General features: G+C 47.6%; 1 protein-coding gene across 2 annotated transcripts in view; it reads right to left on the bottom strand.

Moving 5' to 3' along the window:
* The window catches only part of LOC139060239 (activating signal cointegrator 1 complex subunit 3-like), a 462,385-nt gene that overhangs the window by 387,995 nt on the left and 59,806 nt on the right, over positions 1–14,584 (bottom strand). For both annotated transcript variants that reach the window (XM_070539311.1, XM_070539312.1), the window contains exon 8: positions 13,960–14,085. In XM_070539311.1, the coding sequence (XP_070395412.1) occupies positions 13,960–14,085 (126 nt within the window). The remainder of the gene's footprint in view (positions 1–13,959; positions 14,086–14,584) is intronic.

Raw genomic sequence — 14,584 nt, 5'->3', positions numbered from 1 at the left:
TACAACACACACAACTGCATGTGTTTCAATAAAGAACAAGCTCAAAACAAGCATCCGCATGATCAATAAAACACTGCATGCCACCCTCAGCAAATGTAGTGGTGGTTTTGCATCAGCTTCGCTAAACGAACCCTAATTCAGCTTAACCCCAAAGGTCATGGCTGGTGCTCCCACCAAAGTCGAGGGTTCGAGTGCCTTAATAAACTACAACTTAACTAAATATGACTATTTACCTTAACCTTAATTTACACCAACGGTCGTAGGTTCCAGTGCGGTAATGAGCTCCCCTTAATTAAGCCTAGCTTATTACGTTCGCTATAGAACATGATAAGCGAACGATCGATGAAGGTTGATAAGGGTTTATACTGGTCGGATCAAGTTCCATAACATCAACAATGACACCAGGCTGTGTGGAGGTGAGCAGGTGGCACAATGCTTATGCACGTACTCAGACATACCTATCAGAGACATTTCTACATGAATTTTTTTTCCTGCAGTGTTTTTGTAGCACAGTGCATGCAAGAGATGAGTATGCTTTGCAGTGATAGAGCCATCTCGGGACGTCGATAAAACCCTTATATTGCTATACATAAGCAAAACAAAAGTGAAACTGCATAATGATGGTTAATAATGAATGCAGAAGGCTACTGTCACACGTGAAACAACTAAAGTGAAACATGGAAATATTTAAACCATACAACTTTATTTTGACTAAGCAGAGGCACTAACCTGGCTAGTGTACCTGCAATTTCTTACCTTGGCTAGGAAGTATTTGCGCACTGTTTTCTGACTAATTCATTGATGGACTACTGGTCATAATCTTGATACAAAATCATTTTAGGTTAGGTCAACACCGCATGAAATTATATTTTCGGCCGAATTCGGTCGAATTCAACAAGACTGTTTTTCGAATTATTTTAAGGCCCCTTCCTCAAGAGCAAAATCCGTAGGCGACGACTTATTTGCATAAAGTCTAGCAGTTAGAATAGGCAGCAAATCGGCGAAAAATTGGCGGCGTCCTTTTCCGCAAGGTACTGTTCTAGCAAATATCATGTGGCCTAAACAAATATAGTGCTTGCTAAGGAAATGTAAGGAATCTAAAGTGTGCCAAAATTTAAAAATTGGAGGAGGCTTAAGCTTCGCCTTCAAGAGTGGAATGCGACAGCATTCCCATCGACTCGCCAAGGGGTGTAAGACAATGGGCTACAGCGCAGCAACTACGCGCCCCGCATCGGACGCGGTGAGCGTCGAGCAACGCCGTGTTCGGCGCAGCAACAAAATGTGCGCCTGAGCAAGCGATGCACGCCTGAGCCTTAGAAACAGCTCATTTCTAAGGCAACACCGCATTCACTAGAGGCGCTTTTGTACCGCTTTGAAGCATCGAACTCGTGGCTGAGTGGTAGCGTCTCCGTCTCACACTCCGGAGACCCTGGTTCGATTCCCACCCAGCCCATTTTGCAAGTTGTTTTTTATTCATGAAGTGCCTGCTGGGATTTATCGCTCACGGCCAAAGCCGACACCGGCTTTTCTGCGACACGAGGTCCTTAACGCTCTCGCGTTAAAACAAATGAGTGTGTGAACTGCTTCGAACTGAAATCAACAGCAGCACAAGGAAAATGAAAGCTTCTGCTGGGGTCACTCTACTTCTGCAAGCAAAGCTTCCATTGAAGTTGTCTCTGGCGCCAACTCTTGGATGCAATGCTAACTTCATCAGACGAGCCGCTGAGTAAGCCCACTGCCCCCTTCTAGTACAATGTAGCTGTATCTTCGCATTTGTATATTCCATTGTATCTTCGCATTTCTAATGTACGAGGGCGAGTCAAATGAAAGTGAGCTAACCAACCCGGTGCAATAATGGTTCTGTTGATCATCTGCGAGGCTTGCAAGTAGCACACATGCATCTTTCATTTACAAAAGTTACACGCAGGTGTGAATTGTTCTTTAATGCTCTCATACACTACATTGGACATGACTGCGCTCCATAAGTTGAACAGCGTGGTGTCGTGAGGTTTTTGACAGTTGAAGGTGTGTCTCAAAAAGAAATTTGTCACCGTGTGGCTGCCGTGTACTTTGAACACTGCATTTCATTGGCCACTGTGAAGCATTGTAGGAAACGGTTTAAAGAAGGGCATGAAAGTTGCAAGGACAATCCAAGACCGGGCCAAAGCCAATGTGCAATCACCCCCCAATGCAATGCAAAGGTTGATGAGGTGATTAAACAAGAATGGAGGATAAGCATCGATGAACTGGCAGAGTGTGTGAACGTCACTCATGGTTCGGGTCAAACCATAATTCATGAGCATCTCAACTATCGGCTCTTGTGTGCGCAATGGATGTCCAAGATTTTGAACCACCGCCAGAAGGCTGAGGTGTTCGGCACTACCTTGACTCATGTGATCCGGTATCACATTGAGGGTGACGATTTCTTGTCTGCAAATGTAATTGGGGACGAACCATGGTGCCACTATCACGAGCCTGAAATACGATGGCAATGCTTACAGTGGAAACATTCGAATTCACCACCCACAAAGAAAGCAAAGGCCGTCATTTCCGCCGGAAAGCTGCTGACTTTTTTTTTTCGATCGTCAGGATTCATTACTGATAGAATTTGCTTAACCTGGAGAGACTACAATCGAACTCGACTATATCGAACCCGTTTACATCAAATTATTCTATATATTGAACAATTTCTGGACACGGTATAGTTAAGGCACGTCCAACCTAGCGGCAAACATGCCGTAATGGCGAACCGGTCTCCGCTGTCGTAGAACGTCTGCTGCGCGAGAGGTGTCCAAAATAGACAGCAGTTCAGCCGGAGCACCGCCTGCCGCACGAACGACTGGCCAATCGACGACCGCGAAGATGCACGCCTCCGCCGTCGCAAACATATTTTGCTTCTGCTCCAAGCAAAATAATTTCCACCAGATAAAGTGACGCACAAATTCTACATTTTATGAAACACGATATCCACTGTCAAACGTTAAAGACGAACGAGAGCTCAGATACTTGTCGAGCTCGGCTGCAGTGTGCGGCTACCGACGGCAGACGACCGGCTCAGCTGTGCTCGCATCGCAGCCGGCTGCGGTGCCACTAATATTAGCGCATTTCCTTCATGTATTATTCTTGCGAAGAGCGACAACAATCGGTAAGAAAATATTGCGGCTTGTAAGCATCGGCGATTAAGCTTTGAAGTGAAGAGGAGAAGGCCTATTGACGATACCAGCGCCTCCAACCGATAAGCTGCGGTGAGGCTGCCGTCGGTGTCAGAGTCGGTAGCTGATTGGCCACTTTGCTGTACGGCTGCCGCACAAATGGGTCTCGAAGCAATCCTCTCTATGGCAAAGAAATCTTGCCGTTCGCTAGCAAAACCACCGTCGAACGGCGGTCCGCAAACGGCGAGTTGCAGTGCCGGTAACATGGATGGGCCTTTACAATGAGTATATATAGCAAAAATTACACTTACATCGAACAAAAATAGCAGCAACTGCCGATATATTGAACGTCAAGCGGCGGAAAAGTGCGCCAAGAAGTTGGCTTTCCCTCGCAGTGGCGGGGAAGCCCGGCGGCAGGGCTCCGTCCAACCACTCTCCCTACTGTGACCGCGCTGCCTCAGACAAGCTGTCGACACCCCCCTGCAAAAAATTATTATGGCCCGCCCGCAGCGCTTGCTCAGACAGCTAATCAGAGGCTCTTGTGCCCTCATCGTGCAAGATGACGAAAGTGCAACTTGTCTTGCTGCTTTTCTGGTTCATTGTGTGTGCGCCTTGTGGGCCTTCTCCTACAGTGTTGCCGTGATGAAGCGGCAGAATTCGCCTTTTGTTGTGAAGCTTGAAATCATAAATCAGGTGGAACGCGGTGAGAAGTCGGATGTCCCCGCAGCGTGCAAGATTCTGAGGAGCACACCCAGCGCGATTTTGAAGAATAAGAGGGAGATTAGGGCTAAAGCAGACAAACTCACGACCCAGCGCACGTGGCACCCGACGTGTACGCAGGGCCGTTTACGACTGGTTCATCCGAAATTGCTTCAGCCATGCCGACTTCCACGTGTTCGGTGATGACTAAATTTTGATGAAGGCGATGAAGCCGTTACCAGTGTTGGCGAAGTTTGGAGCGAGCTGCCAGAATTTCTGCAAGCTGTTCACAAATCAACAGTGGACGAGATTGTGAGTGCAAATGATGGTGCCGCGACCACGGGAGTGCCCGAAAACGAAGACTACATTGCCGACATCGTACCAACACAAATGAAAGTGGGCGCAATGAGGAAAGCAACGACGATCCTTTGCCCACATCTTCCAAAGTGATAGGTGCGCTCGCACTAGTCTGGTGCTTCTGCGCAAATGCAGAAGATTGCGGCCTCAGCTGCACAGACTCCTTAGACAATGTGGAGAAGCGTGTGCGTCACAAGCAGCAAAATTGCCCAAGCAGAAGAAAATGCAGGACTATTTCATGCGAAACTAAGCTAGTTTCATCAATAAAGTGATTTCATATATGGAATGTGCTTTTATGACATCCAATTATTTAGCAGGCTTATATCGAATTATGCTCTATATCGAACTGATAAGCGTTTTTTTTTTTTTTTTCGAGTTCGATATAGCCGGGTTCGACTGTATCAATCATTTCCGATATTGTGAAATGCCAGATCAGCTGCGTGTCGCAATCAAGAACAAACGAGATGGAAAATTGATGAATGGGGTCATCTTGTTCCTTGACAATGCCCGTCCCAACGTCACCGATGCAGTTACACAAAACTGGCAAAGTTCATGTGGGAAACGCTGCAACATCCGCCATACAGCCCAGACCTGTTGCCTTGCGACTTCCTCATTTTGCGGCAATTGAAAAAACAGCTCAAGGGAACCAGATTCGTGTCGGACAATGACGTGAAAGATTCAGTTACAGACTTTTTGAAGCAGCAACCCAAGAAATTTTATAAGACGGGAATCACGCAACTCGTTAGTCAGTCAGACAAATTTCTAAATGCTCATGGAGACTACGTTTAAATAAAGTACCTCGTTTGTCATATATTTCGATTGGCCCACTTTCATCTGACTCGCCCTCGTATATTTTGCAGAACTCCTGCTTTCTATAGACCGTTTTTTCGTAGGCGCCGCCATATTGTGAACGCAGTGGCGCCGCCTATGAGCAGCGCCATACTGGCTTGGGTCAAAGCGGTCTTTTGCGTGGCAGGTATACGCTCGGCGGTAGGTTCTGGTGTTTGTTTTCGCGGTCGTGTGGTCTGTTTAGTATGACGCGCGTATTCTACGTGGTAAACGGTTCTGTGAGACGTGCTGAAGTGGTTTAAGGCCTCATGGCCGGAATTTCTGCTGAACGTTGAGGTGGACGGAACACGCAGCGCGATGTGTGCGCGCATATTTGAGCCTACAATCAGCCTCGGAGATCAATTGTGTATTTCCGAATGTTCCAATCACTAATGTGACCTTATTGCAGTATTATCCTCTATTTTTAAGCTGCAGTTTAGGAGCCATGAAACATACGCTACGATCGTAACAGCATGGGTACCGTTCTGCTACGATAGGAGCTGTGCTGTTATAATTTGACAAGCGTCCAAACTGTTCGCTGCAGGTTACATTGCGTGACTACTTGGTTGGATGGATGAGATTTCCACCCATGAATAAAATAGTTTTGGCTAGTAATAGCAGCTTACCTTACAGTCTGAATTAAGCTTGTCCAGTAAAGCAACCGTTTACAAACTGCTCGAGCGTCCTAAGCAGTAGTAGGTGCTGGATTACAGATATCTTTGTTCTATATAGCGCATGGTCCAAGCATACGGCATCAGCGGTTATATATTTATAAACGTTGTGCGGTGTTAGCCCGTTTTCTCTTGCTTTTTAGAGAAAGACGATGATAACCGAATTTTTTTTTTTCGGTTGTATTCGTTCAGTTCTCTACGACGCACTCACACGTATTACAGAAATTTCGTGCTCAAAAATAGCCATCGCATTGTTTTTATGCGTACCCTCTCATATATTATGGCTGTATACAGGCCAAAAAGGCAATGCCGAAGCACACAGCTTATATATGTATCGTGCTGCCTCCCCAACCGCAGTGATCGCTGTGTTGAGCAGCGCCATGGGCCTCATGCAGCAAGGCTAGCGTAGACATATGGTAATTTCAAGCACACTAGACTTGAAATGCGTGAGAATGATGCCAGTGTATCACAAATATTTGATAGCGCCTGCCGCTCAGATGTTTCATGGTTGCCTTAGGTTGGCCGTGCACAAGCATGCGCTCTTATGTTTTATGTTTTACTCCCTACACTAATCGATCAGACAGTGGGCTGATTTGCCATTTTATGCTCGTAATACAGAGACACCGGTTTTTTTTTGCTGAATTAAAATCAATATAAGCAAAATAGTACACAACTCATATACGCACCGCGACTGATAATGCACGTACACCGCGGCTGATTATGCGCACCACATTTTTGCGCCCCCAAGACATTTTTCCGCCTACAGTAGTTGCCTATGCACCGAAAGGCTTCCCTGACGACCTTATATGAACGAACATGGCGTAAATTTCACAAAGTAAGATCTAAAACATCTCGAAATTGTTCCGCAGCACGCGACAGCAATACTTTCAAGCAGCGCCGCGCCAGATCGCCCAAGCCAGAGAGGAGGAAAGGCTCTCTGCACGCCCTATCCTCCTCGCCCGATGAAACGGTCTATATGTGCTCTCTGTTGCAACTATAATTTCAGTGCAATTACAATACACAACTGGTGACAGCTGCTCCTGCGCAATACATTGGAACAAATGACAGCGTCATTAGCTTTTTCTCTGGCTGTTGCATATGTACAAAAACGTAAACAAGGTTAGTGACTGACAAAGTTTCATTAACATATTTATCTTCAACTTGTTAATTTCCCGGCCTTTACATTTTTAAATAGGCGGCATGCACTGCTTTGCTGGTTTCGAACTGATATACTAGTTCTAAAGCTTAAGTGATGTCATCTTTACTTATTAAACAGACAAAGAACATGGAAGCATTGATATCAGTTATTTCAGGCACAATTTTTGGGACATACTAGTATATTCTTTTATGAAAAAATACGTATTTTACTTGTGTTGACAGTGTGTAGCATGCAAGAATTCATTTGCAGCATCTCTATCAATGGCAATGCAGTTATTGTTCATGTATTCGATCCATCATAAATTTCTATAAGGAGGAGGGCAAGCTGCAACGTGACCCCCCCCTCGCCCCCCCCCCTTTTGGAAACAAAATATCTGGCTGCGCCACTGCTTGCTGCATATTGATGACACCTTGGACTGCTTGCATGGAGCCAAGTACTTTTTCTCAATAGACCTCTGATCAAGCTATTGGCAAATCTCAGTAGATGACATGGGCCTTGAGAAAACAGCCTTCGTAACACCCGACGGCCTCTACTAATTCAAGGTTATGCCGTTCGGCCTTTGCAATGCCCCGGCAACCTTCGAAAGAATGATGGACTCCTTACTTTATGGCTACAAATGGTCCACATGTCTGTGTTATTTAGACAATGCCATAGTCTTTTCACGAACTTTCACGAGTCAACTAACGCGTCTATCGGCTATTCTTGCTGTTTTCCGAAGTGCCGGCCTGCAATTGAACTCACCCGAGTGCCATTTTGGATGCCATCAAATTACCGTTCTTGGCCATCTCAATCAAGAGCCGCTGGCGCTCTACCTGACCTTGACAAGATATGCACTGTCCAGAACTTTCCTGTTCAGTCTTCCACCGCAGACCTAAGAAGATTTATTGGACGATGCTTGTATTTCCCTCATTTTATCTCATGTTCACCGAAACCGCTCACCCACTCACTGACTTCATTAAAAAGAATGTTTTCACATGGGGCCTTGCTCAAAACAAAGCCTACTCCTCCCTCGTATGCTTGCTCACGGCTACCCATTGCTGGCTCATTATCATCCATCTGCCACCACAGAACTTCACATGGATGCCAGCGGCCATGGAATTGGGGCTGCACTCATTCAATGGCAGCATAACTCGGAGCGTGTAATTGCATATGCCAGTCGCCTCCTGTCACCCGGCAAGAGGAATTTTTCAATTACCAAACAGGAGTGCCTGGTGTTACCGTAGTTTGGGCAACTGCCAAATTCCACCCTCACTTGCACAGCCGCACATTTTCTGTGGTTACCAATCACCATGCCTTGTGCTGGCTCTCCTCACTCAAAGACCCCACTGGACGATTGGGTAGATGGGCACTATGGCTCCAAGAATATTAATTTGCTTTTTTATACAAGTCAGGCCATTTGCACAAGGATACCGACTGCCTCTCTCATCATCCTGTCGACCGCCCTGAATATGATGTGCATGACACTGACTCTTGCGTCCTGGCCATTTCCGATCTGCACCACATCCGCATTGAACAATGGCATGATGACTGCTTACGTGTTCTGATCGATTATTTCAATTCTGGACATTGAGCCCATGCTGCGCATGCTCCTGCTCTGCGACAACGTTCTCTACCATCGCAGCTTACGCCCTGAAGTAGCAGAATTTTTACTTGTACCATGTGTGGGGATGCACGACTCTCGCACGTCCCCTGTTGTTTTTCCCGCATAGCACGTCTCCTGTACTCCCGCTTCGCCGCGTGGCCTGCGTGACGCCCGCGCGGTCAATGTGGTTGAAGCGCAGTGCGAGAGATGGCGCGAGTGTTGCGCTGCTAACGCCGCCGACAGGCGAGGTTAACTGGGCTCTAAAAGGAAGGCGCTTGCTCTCTTGGGTTCGAGACAGCAAGCAGCACGGACGTGCCGCGCGTGCAGCGACCCTCTTTCCCGGCGGCTCAGCGCACGGCGGGGACGTCTCCCGCGTGCGCGCCGACCGATGCTTCGGCGAGACCGTCTCGTGTGGCCGCCTTCGAACGCGCCACGATTCGCATGACTATACACGCGAACGACCAGGCGTTGGGATCCAGCATGGGGCGAACATATTCGCTCACTTCCGGTCGCGGTGAGTCGGACTTCTAGATTTGTCGCGCGCCCATCGGCATGTTTTGTGGATAGCAACTCGGCTAGCAGGCATTGATCTAAGAAAGGTGCAATAAATGCCCTTGTGATTGTTTGCACTACTGTGTTGTCGTTCCTTTGTCCCAAGAGTACCGGAGGAGAACCCCACACATGCCATCTGCAGACATCAGTTCTTGAGCAGTTGCACGACGCTCTTACTGCAGGCCACCTCAGCATTTCACGTACTTACGACGGCATATAGTGCCGCTTCTACTGGCAAGGCCTGTACCGCTTTGTGCACCGCTACGTTGCAGCCTGTGCGCTGTGTCAATGCCTCAAAAAACCTGCTGTGCAGTTCGCTGCACGCCTTCACACCATCGATGTGCCCTCAAAACCATTCTTTCGTGTCGGTCTCAATCTTCTCAGCTCTTTTCTGACGTCCAAATCTGGCAATAAGTGGGTCATTGCCGCAACTAATTATGCGACCCAGTACGCAATGATGCGAGCTTCACTGGCACACAAGCTGTGCAACTGAGGTGGCCAATTTCCTTTTACATGATGTCACCCTCTATCACGGCACAGCCCGCCAGCTCCTTACTGATCATGGCCGCACTTTCTTGTCAAGAGAACTTGAAGACCTACTTGGCTCCTGTTCTGGCGAGCACCAGCTTTCCTACCGCCCACAGACAAACGGACTGACGGAACGGCTCAATCGTACATTGTCAGAAATGCTGTCTATATACATTTATGACAACCACAGTGATTGGGACAGCACGTTACCCTTCATGATCTTTGCCTATAACACGTCCCGTCACGAGACCGCTGGTTTTTACCCTTTTACCTTCTGTTTGGAAGCCACCCTTCTTTGCCCTTTGACACACTACTTCCTTCCTCAACGAACAGTGCCACTGAATATGCTCAGGACTTCTTCGCCTTAGCTCACACTGCACGACAGATTGGCAGCTCGCGTGAAACGCCAGATTGCTGGCTCCCGGTTCACCGAGTCTCAGGCCGCATAGAAGATCCAGCACGACAGCTGACATCGGGACGTTCTATTTCCTCCTGGCTCCATTGTCCTCCTATGGACACCATGTCGCTGCGTCGGCTTGCCTGAGAAGCTGCTGCCGCGTTGCATAGGGCCATACACAATATTGCATCAGCTTGGCAATGTGAACCACGAAATCGCTCCGCTAAACTCGCGTGTCCCCACGGATGTTGTGCATGTGTCTCGGCTGAAGCCTTACTTTGTTGCAAGTTCACCTCCCTTATAGTCAGCATCAAGACGTCGCCTTTACAGATGGGGGTTATGTTACGGTGCAGCTAAGAGTGGTGTCAGTAAGAAGAAGACAATTTGACATGTAGAGGTGGAATCGGTCTCGACAGCCATCTTGGTTATGCATCGTTGTCTCTCTTGTAAATTATAGGGGTATTACTCAGGCTCGCGCATGCGCACCTGACCCTTCTCTGGATCGCACAGCGCCGGCGGAGCGGCAGTCGCTCCCTAGCACTTTCGCAGCAGCCCTAGCAGTCAGAGCTGTGACCCCTAACCCGCGGTTCGCACTGAGTTGCGACCACGGCGGGTTCAGGCCAGTGGGGACAGGGTGAGTCTCGACCTAAGGTGTTTATTCACCTTAGTGTACAATGATTCCAACAGACAACAACAGCCACAACACACACAAATACAACACAAAACAAAACCACAGCGGCGGAGCATTCCGCACGTCTGGGGTGAAACAAACCGCACAATGTGGGAACCACAAAAGAGGCTGATAAGAGTTCAGCTCACCCAAGTGGATCCGCGCTCGGGCCCTGGGGCGGTGAGTCGCACACAAAGGCCGGGCGCCACAGGGGGACGGCATGCGGCTGTCTCAGCGGCGGATTTGAGATGCGGCCGTTCGCAAGCTCTTCCGCCGTGAGACAAAACGTGCATCCGGGGGAATAGCGCTTCTCCCGAGCGGCGGAGAGTGAGTCTCCCCGGTTCCAAGAAAGGGAAAGGAGGGAACGGGGTGCCTTGGCTGCAGCGTCGCGGCCAGGTGCGAAGAGCAGCGGGAGCGGCGAAGGTGCCCTCTCCCCGCTACCCTCCGCGAGCGAGCACGTGATTATCGCGCGATAACCGCGTGGCCGCTCCAGAGATATCGGGATGCGCGTGCGATCCCCACAAAATATAGCAAATACATCTTTATTAGGACTTCTTCATATAACAATATAGCAACACAATGAATTGCCAACGTCGAAACGAGGTATGTACGAGGCGTGTACTGCAATGGGACTCCTCTTTTGCACTTCCTTAAGAACACTTCGCGCCAGCTGGTGCCGCAACCACGAAGCCTGCACGTGGCCTGCGAAATGCATGGCGCCTGAGAAACGCATCATGTAGCAACCGGGCTACTCTATTGCACTTCTTTCTGTACATGCTGCACCATCTAGCAGCACTGCCATGAAATCCACATTTGGCCTCCAAGAAAAAAAGCGTGGTCGGTGCCTGTGAACGCTGAAGAGTGTTCCCTCGCTTGACCCATACTCAGTAATCCAATCTTTAAAACTGATAGTAGCGCTAAAAAGGACGGACACACGATGAAAAGACGACACGACAACGAGGAAATGCTTTTTGATGAGGAAACCATGAAAAGCGTTTCCTCGTCGTCGTGTCGTCTTTTCATCGTGTGTCCGTCCTTTTGAGCGCTACCATCAGTTTTAAAGAATGCATCACCAACTAGCCCAGGACCAAGTTTTATTTCAGTAATCCAAGTTGGCAAGAGGTTCGTTGAAGAGCGGCACATACCTAGTGCATTCATGGCATAGCTCACTAAAGCATTGGCATGAAAGACATTCATTGAAAAGCAGCACATACCCAGGTAGGCAGAAAAAGTTTGATACAAATATACAAAAAAAAACATAGATATATGGATAGCCCCCGGGAAAAGCGTGCAGTGCCCAAAGAATGCTAATGCATTAAAGGGGCGAAAAACTGTGGAGATTGAGGGTTGTGCCAGCGCCACTGCGTGGGCATTTGCCTATTCTGCCATTCCTCAGCTCACCCCTTCCCAATCGCGACCAGTTGTCAGCGGTGGTGCTACACTTACGATGGTTTGCGGTGGGGCTGACATCATGTTGTAGCCAGCTGTCAGCGGCTCTCAGCGGCAGCATTTCCCTTACCTCTGGGACATCGCTGGGCATGTGTGTACATGCTTCCTCTCGTCTGCCGACACCTTTGTGACTAGGACTTGCGCTCGCACACAGTGCCTTTGCCCATGTGGGAAGCGCGTACATTGTGTTGATCCTTTCAGGATGCAAAGCCGAAAAACTGGTGCCTAGCGCTCCCGCAACGTCGTACCACGCCAAGCCACACTTATCGGAGGCCCAAACCAAAGCAGACTGCCTCAGCTCTCGCGATTTGGTGCATTCGTTATCACGAGAGCAGGTAGCATAGCTGCCGGGACTTTTCCTAGCAGCGTGTCCCAGCTTGAGTATGTGCTCTCACAGCGACGCACTATAGGCTGTCTGTGACATTACGTGAACATTGCACTGTGTCAAAAGAAAACTACTGCTTACCACACCCGCTGCGGACGAAACCGTGGTTGCTAATGGGGCAACATAGACGACAACCATACAGTTCTGAAGGTATGCGGCCAATGTGTGTGCCGAGTCAAAATGAAATTATAGTTTTTCACAACTGCTGCGGACAAAACCATGGTCACTATGGACGTAATCAAAGGCACAGGGGGACAGCGCAGTGTCATGCGCGGTGACAAATGGAATGATAAAGGCTATAAAAGCACAAACAGGCACAAAGAATTCCGGCGTTCCTGCCATTCCCATACCATTTCTGCTGATGATGATGGCAATCCGAACTCTGCCACTTTGTTCCAGTTGAATACTAGAATCAATTTCACTTTTGCTTCCTTGCGTCATACATTTATGGCGTTCCACGCTCCGTGCTTGTAACGCTCCGAGAGTTGCCCGAATTAACCAGTGTGATGTCAAATACGTATGAATTAACAAAATTTTGATGCAATTAATGAATTTGCTTGACGAGGCAGAATTATCAGATTTTTCGAATTCATTACGGTCGAATGAACAAGTTTTATTGTATACGATTTTGAGCTCCTTTCTCACCATCCAGACTGACAAAATGATTTTTCAGGCACTTTGGGAGTATTTTCAGATAAATTGTTTGCATGTACTGCAGATTAGGCAGCACGGACACTGAAATTGACTCCTTTCGCTGATCTGATCCCTCAAAGGGCCTCTAAAACAGTTTTATAAGTATTCATGAGACAACCTCACTATTAAAATATGTCACCCTGCGAATCTCCTACTGCGAAAATTTTATGAATGTTTCAAAAATAAGTCGAGTTAGACGCAGTATTGTGCTGGTACACAGAGGAGAAACCAAGGGAACAAAGCCTCGCACAAAAGTTGTGTGTCTTGGCGGCGAGAAGGCTTGTCACGGCACCCAGTGGCGGCCACAGTAGACTACGCTATGCAGCACACCACTGTTATCTTGGAGGCCGAACGCAGCAGATGCAGCTATGTGGAACTGTCAAGTGCAGACCAGCAGTGCATAGATAATTTTTTGTCTTTTTGAGATTGCAAACATATATACGTTTCATTATATTTAACTCAAAAATTGCAATAACAGTACTAATACGAATGTTCTCACAAACACTAAATTAACCAATAGCTGTTGTTGGGCTTCGCTGCTTGTGATGACGCTGCATGACGACAACAGCAAGTAATGCTACCCTGGTTTTGACTCACGGTTTTAAATTCCCTGCTGCATGCAGTGAAATAATACTTATTCGACTCACATGTTCACAGGAGCGTCTTTTACAGACAGGCAATGTTTTCTTACTATGTTCAAAAAGTGTTTCAGGGCCCCTTTAAGGAAGTTTGCAGTTCTGATATGTGGCATATAATATCATCATGCTCGAAAAATTTGAACCTCAAGGAAAACTTGGGCTTAAAAGCTCCATGTCAGGCCTCCCGTCACAAGCATACCTCATCCAAGTTGGCTATTTCAACCAAGTTGTTGCCAACGTTTGGAGGCGGGGGCTTGCTAAGTGGTATGGATACTTCTTCATATTTTCCAGTAGACGTAATCTTACAGTCAGTGGGCAGGGTCATCTGTTGCAAGGAAGAACACAAAAAGGCATTCTGTCAGGTCCTCTGAAGTGTCTGAAACCACTGCTGGGCAGGGCAGAATGGCACAATGTGTCATGCAAATAAAAAAGATGGAAACTACTACTACTAACAATGTGTAACCTCATTAACCTGGCAATGAATTATTCAAAAATACACGACAATCCTGCATTTGGAATGGTCCTTTATCATAGAGAGATGCATGACGTACTGAATTATTTGAGTGAATTGATGTGTACATAAACACATCAATTCACTCAATGTAATTGCACACAGCACATCAAGTGCCGTGTTTCAATAATGACGGGAGGTGTGCTAACACGTGTTGATAATGCGATCAACAATGTCTTGACACTGCAAGAATGAAAACTGCCAATGCAGTGCAATCTAAAACAAAAATCCTGACACACAAATACCGTCAATAATAAATCAGTCATGACCTCAAGCAGTAGCAAATCACATTTTAAGAAATACTGCAGCTGCC

Source organism: Dermacentor albipictus, chromosome 5 (assembly GCF_038994185.2).
Source record: "Dermacentor albipictus isolate Rhodes 1998 colony chromosome 5, USDA_Dalb.pri_finalv2, whole genome shotgun sequence".
NCBI lineage: Eukaryota > Metazoa > Arthropoda > Arachnida > Ixodida > Ixodidae > Dermacentor > Dermacentor albipictus.
This window is presented reverse-complemented; position numbering and strand designations above follow the sequence as displayed.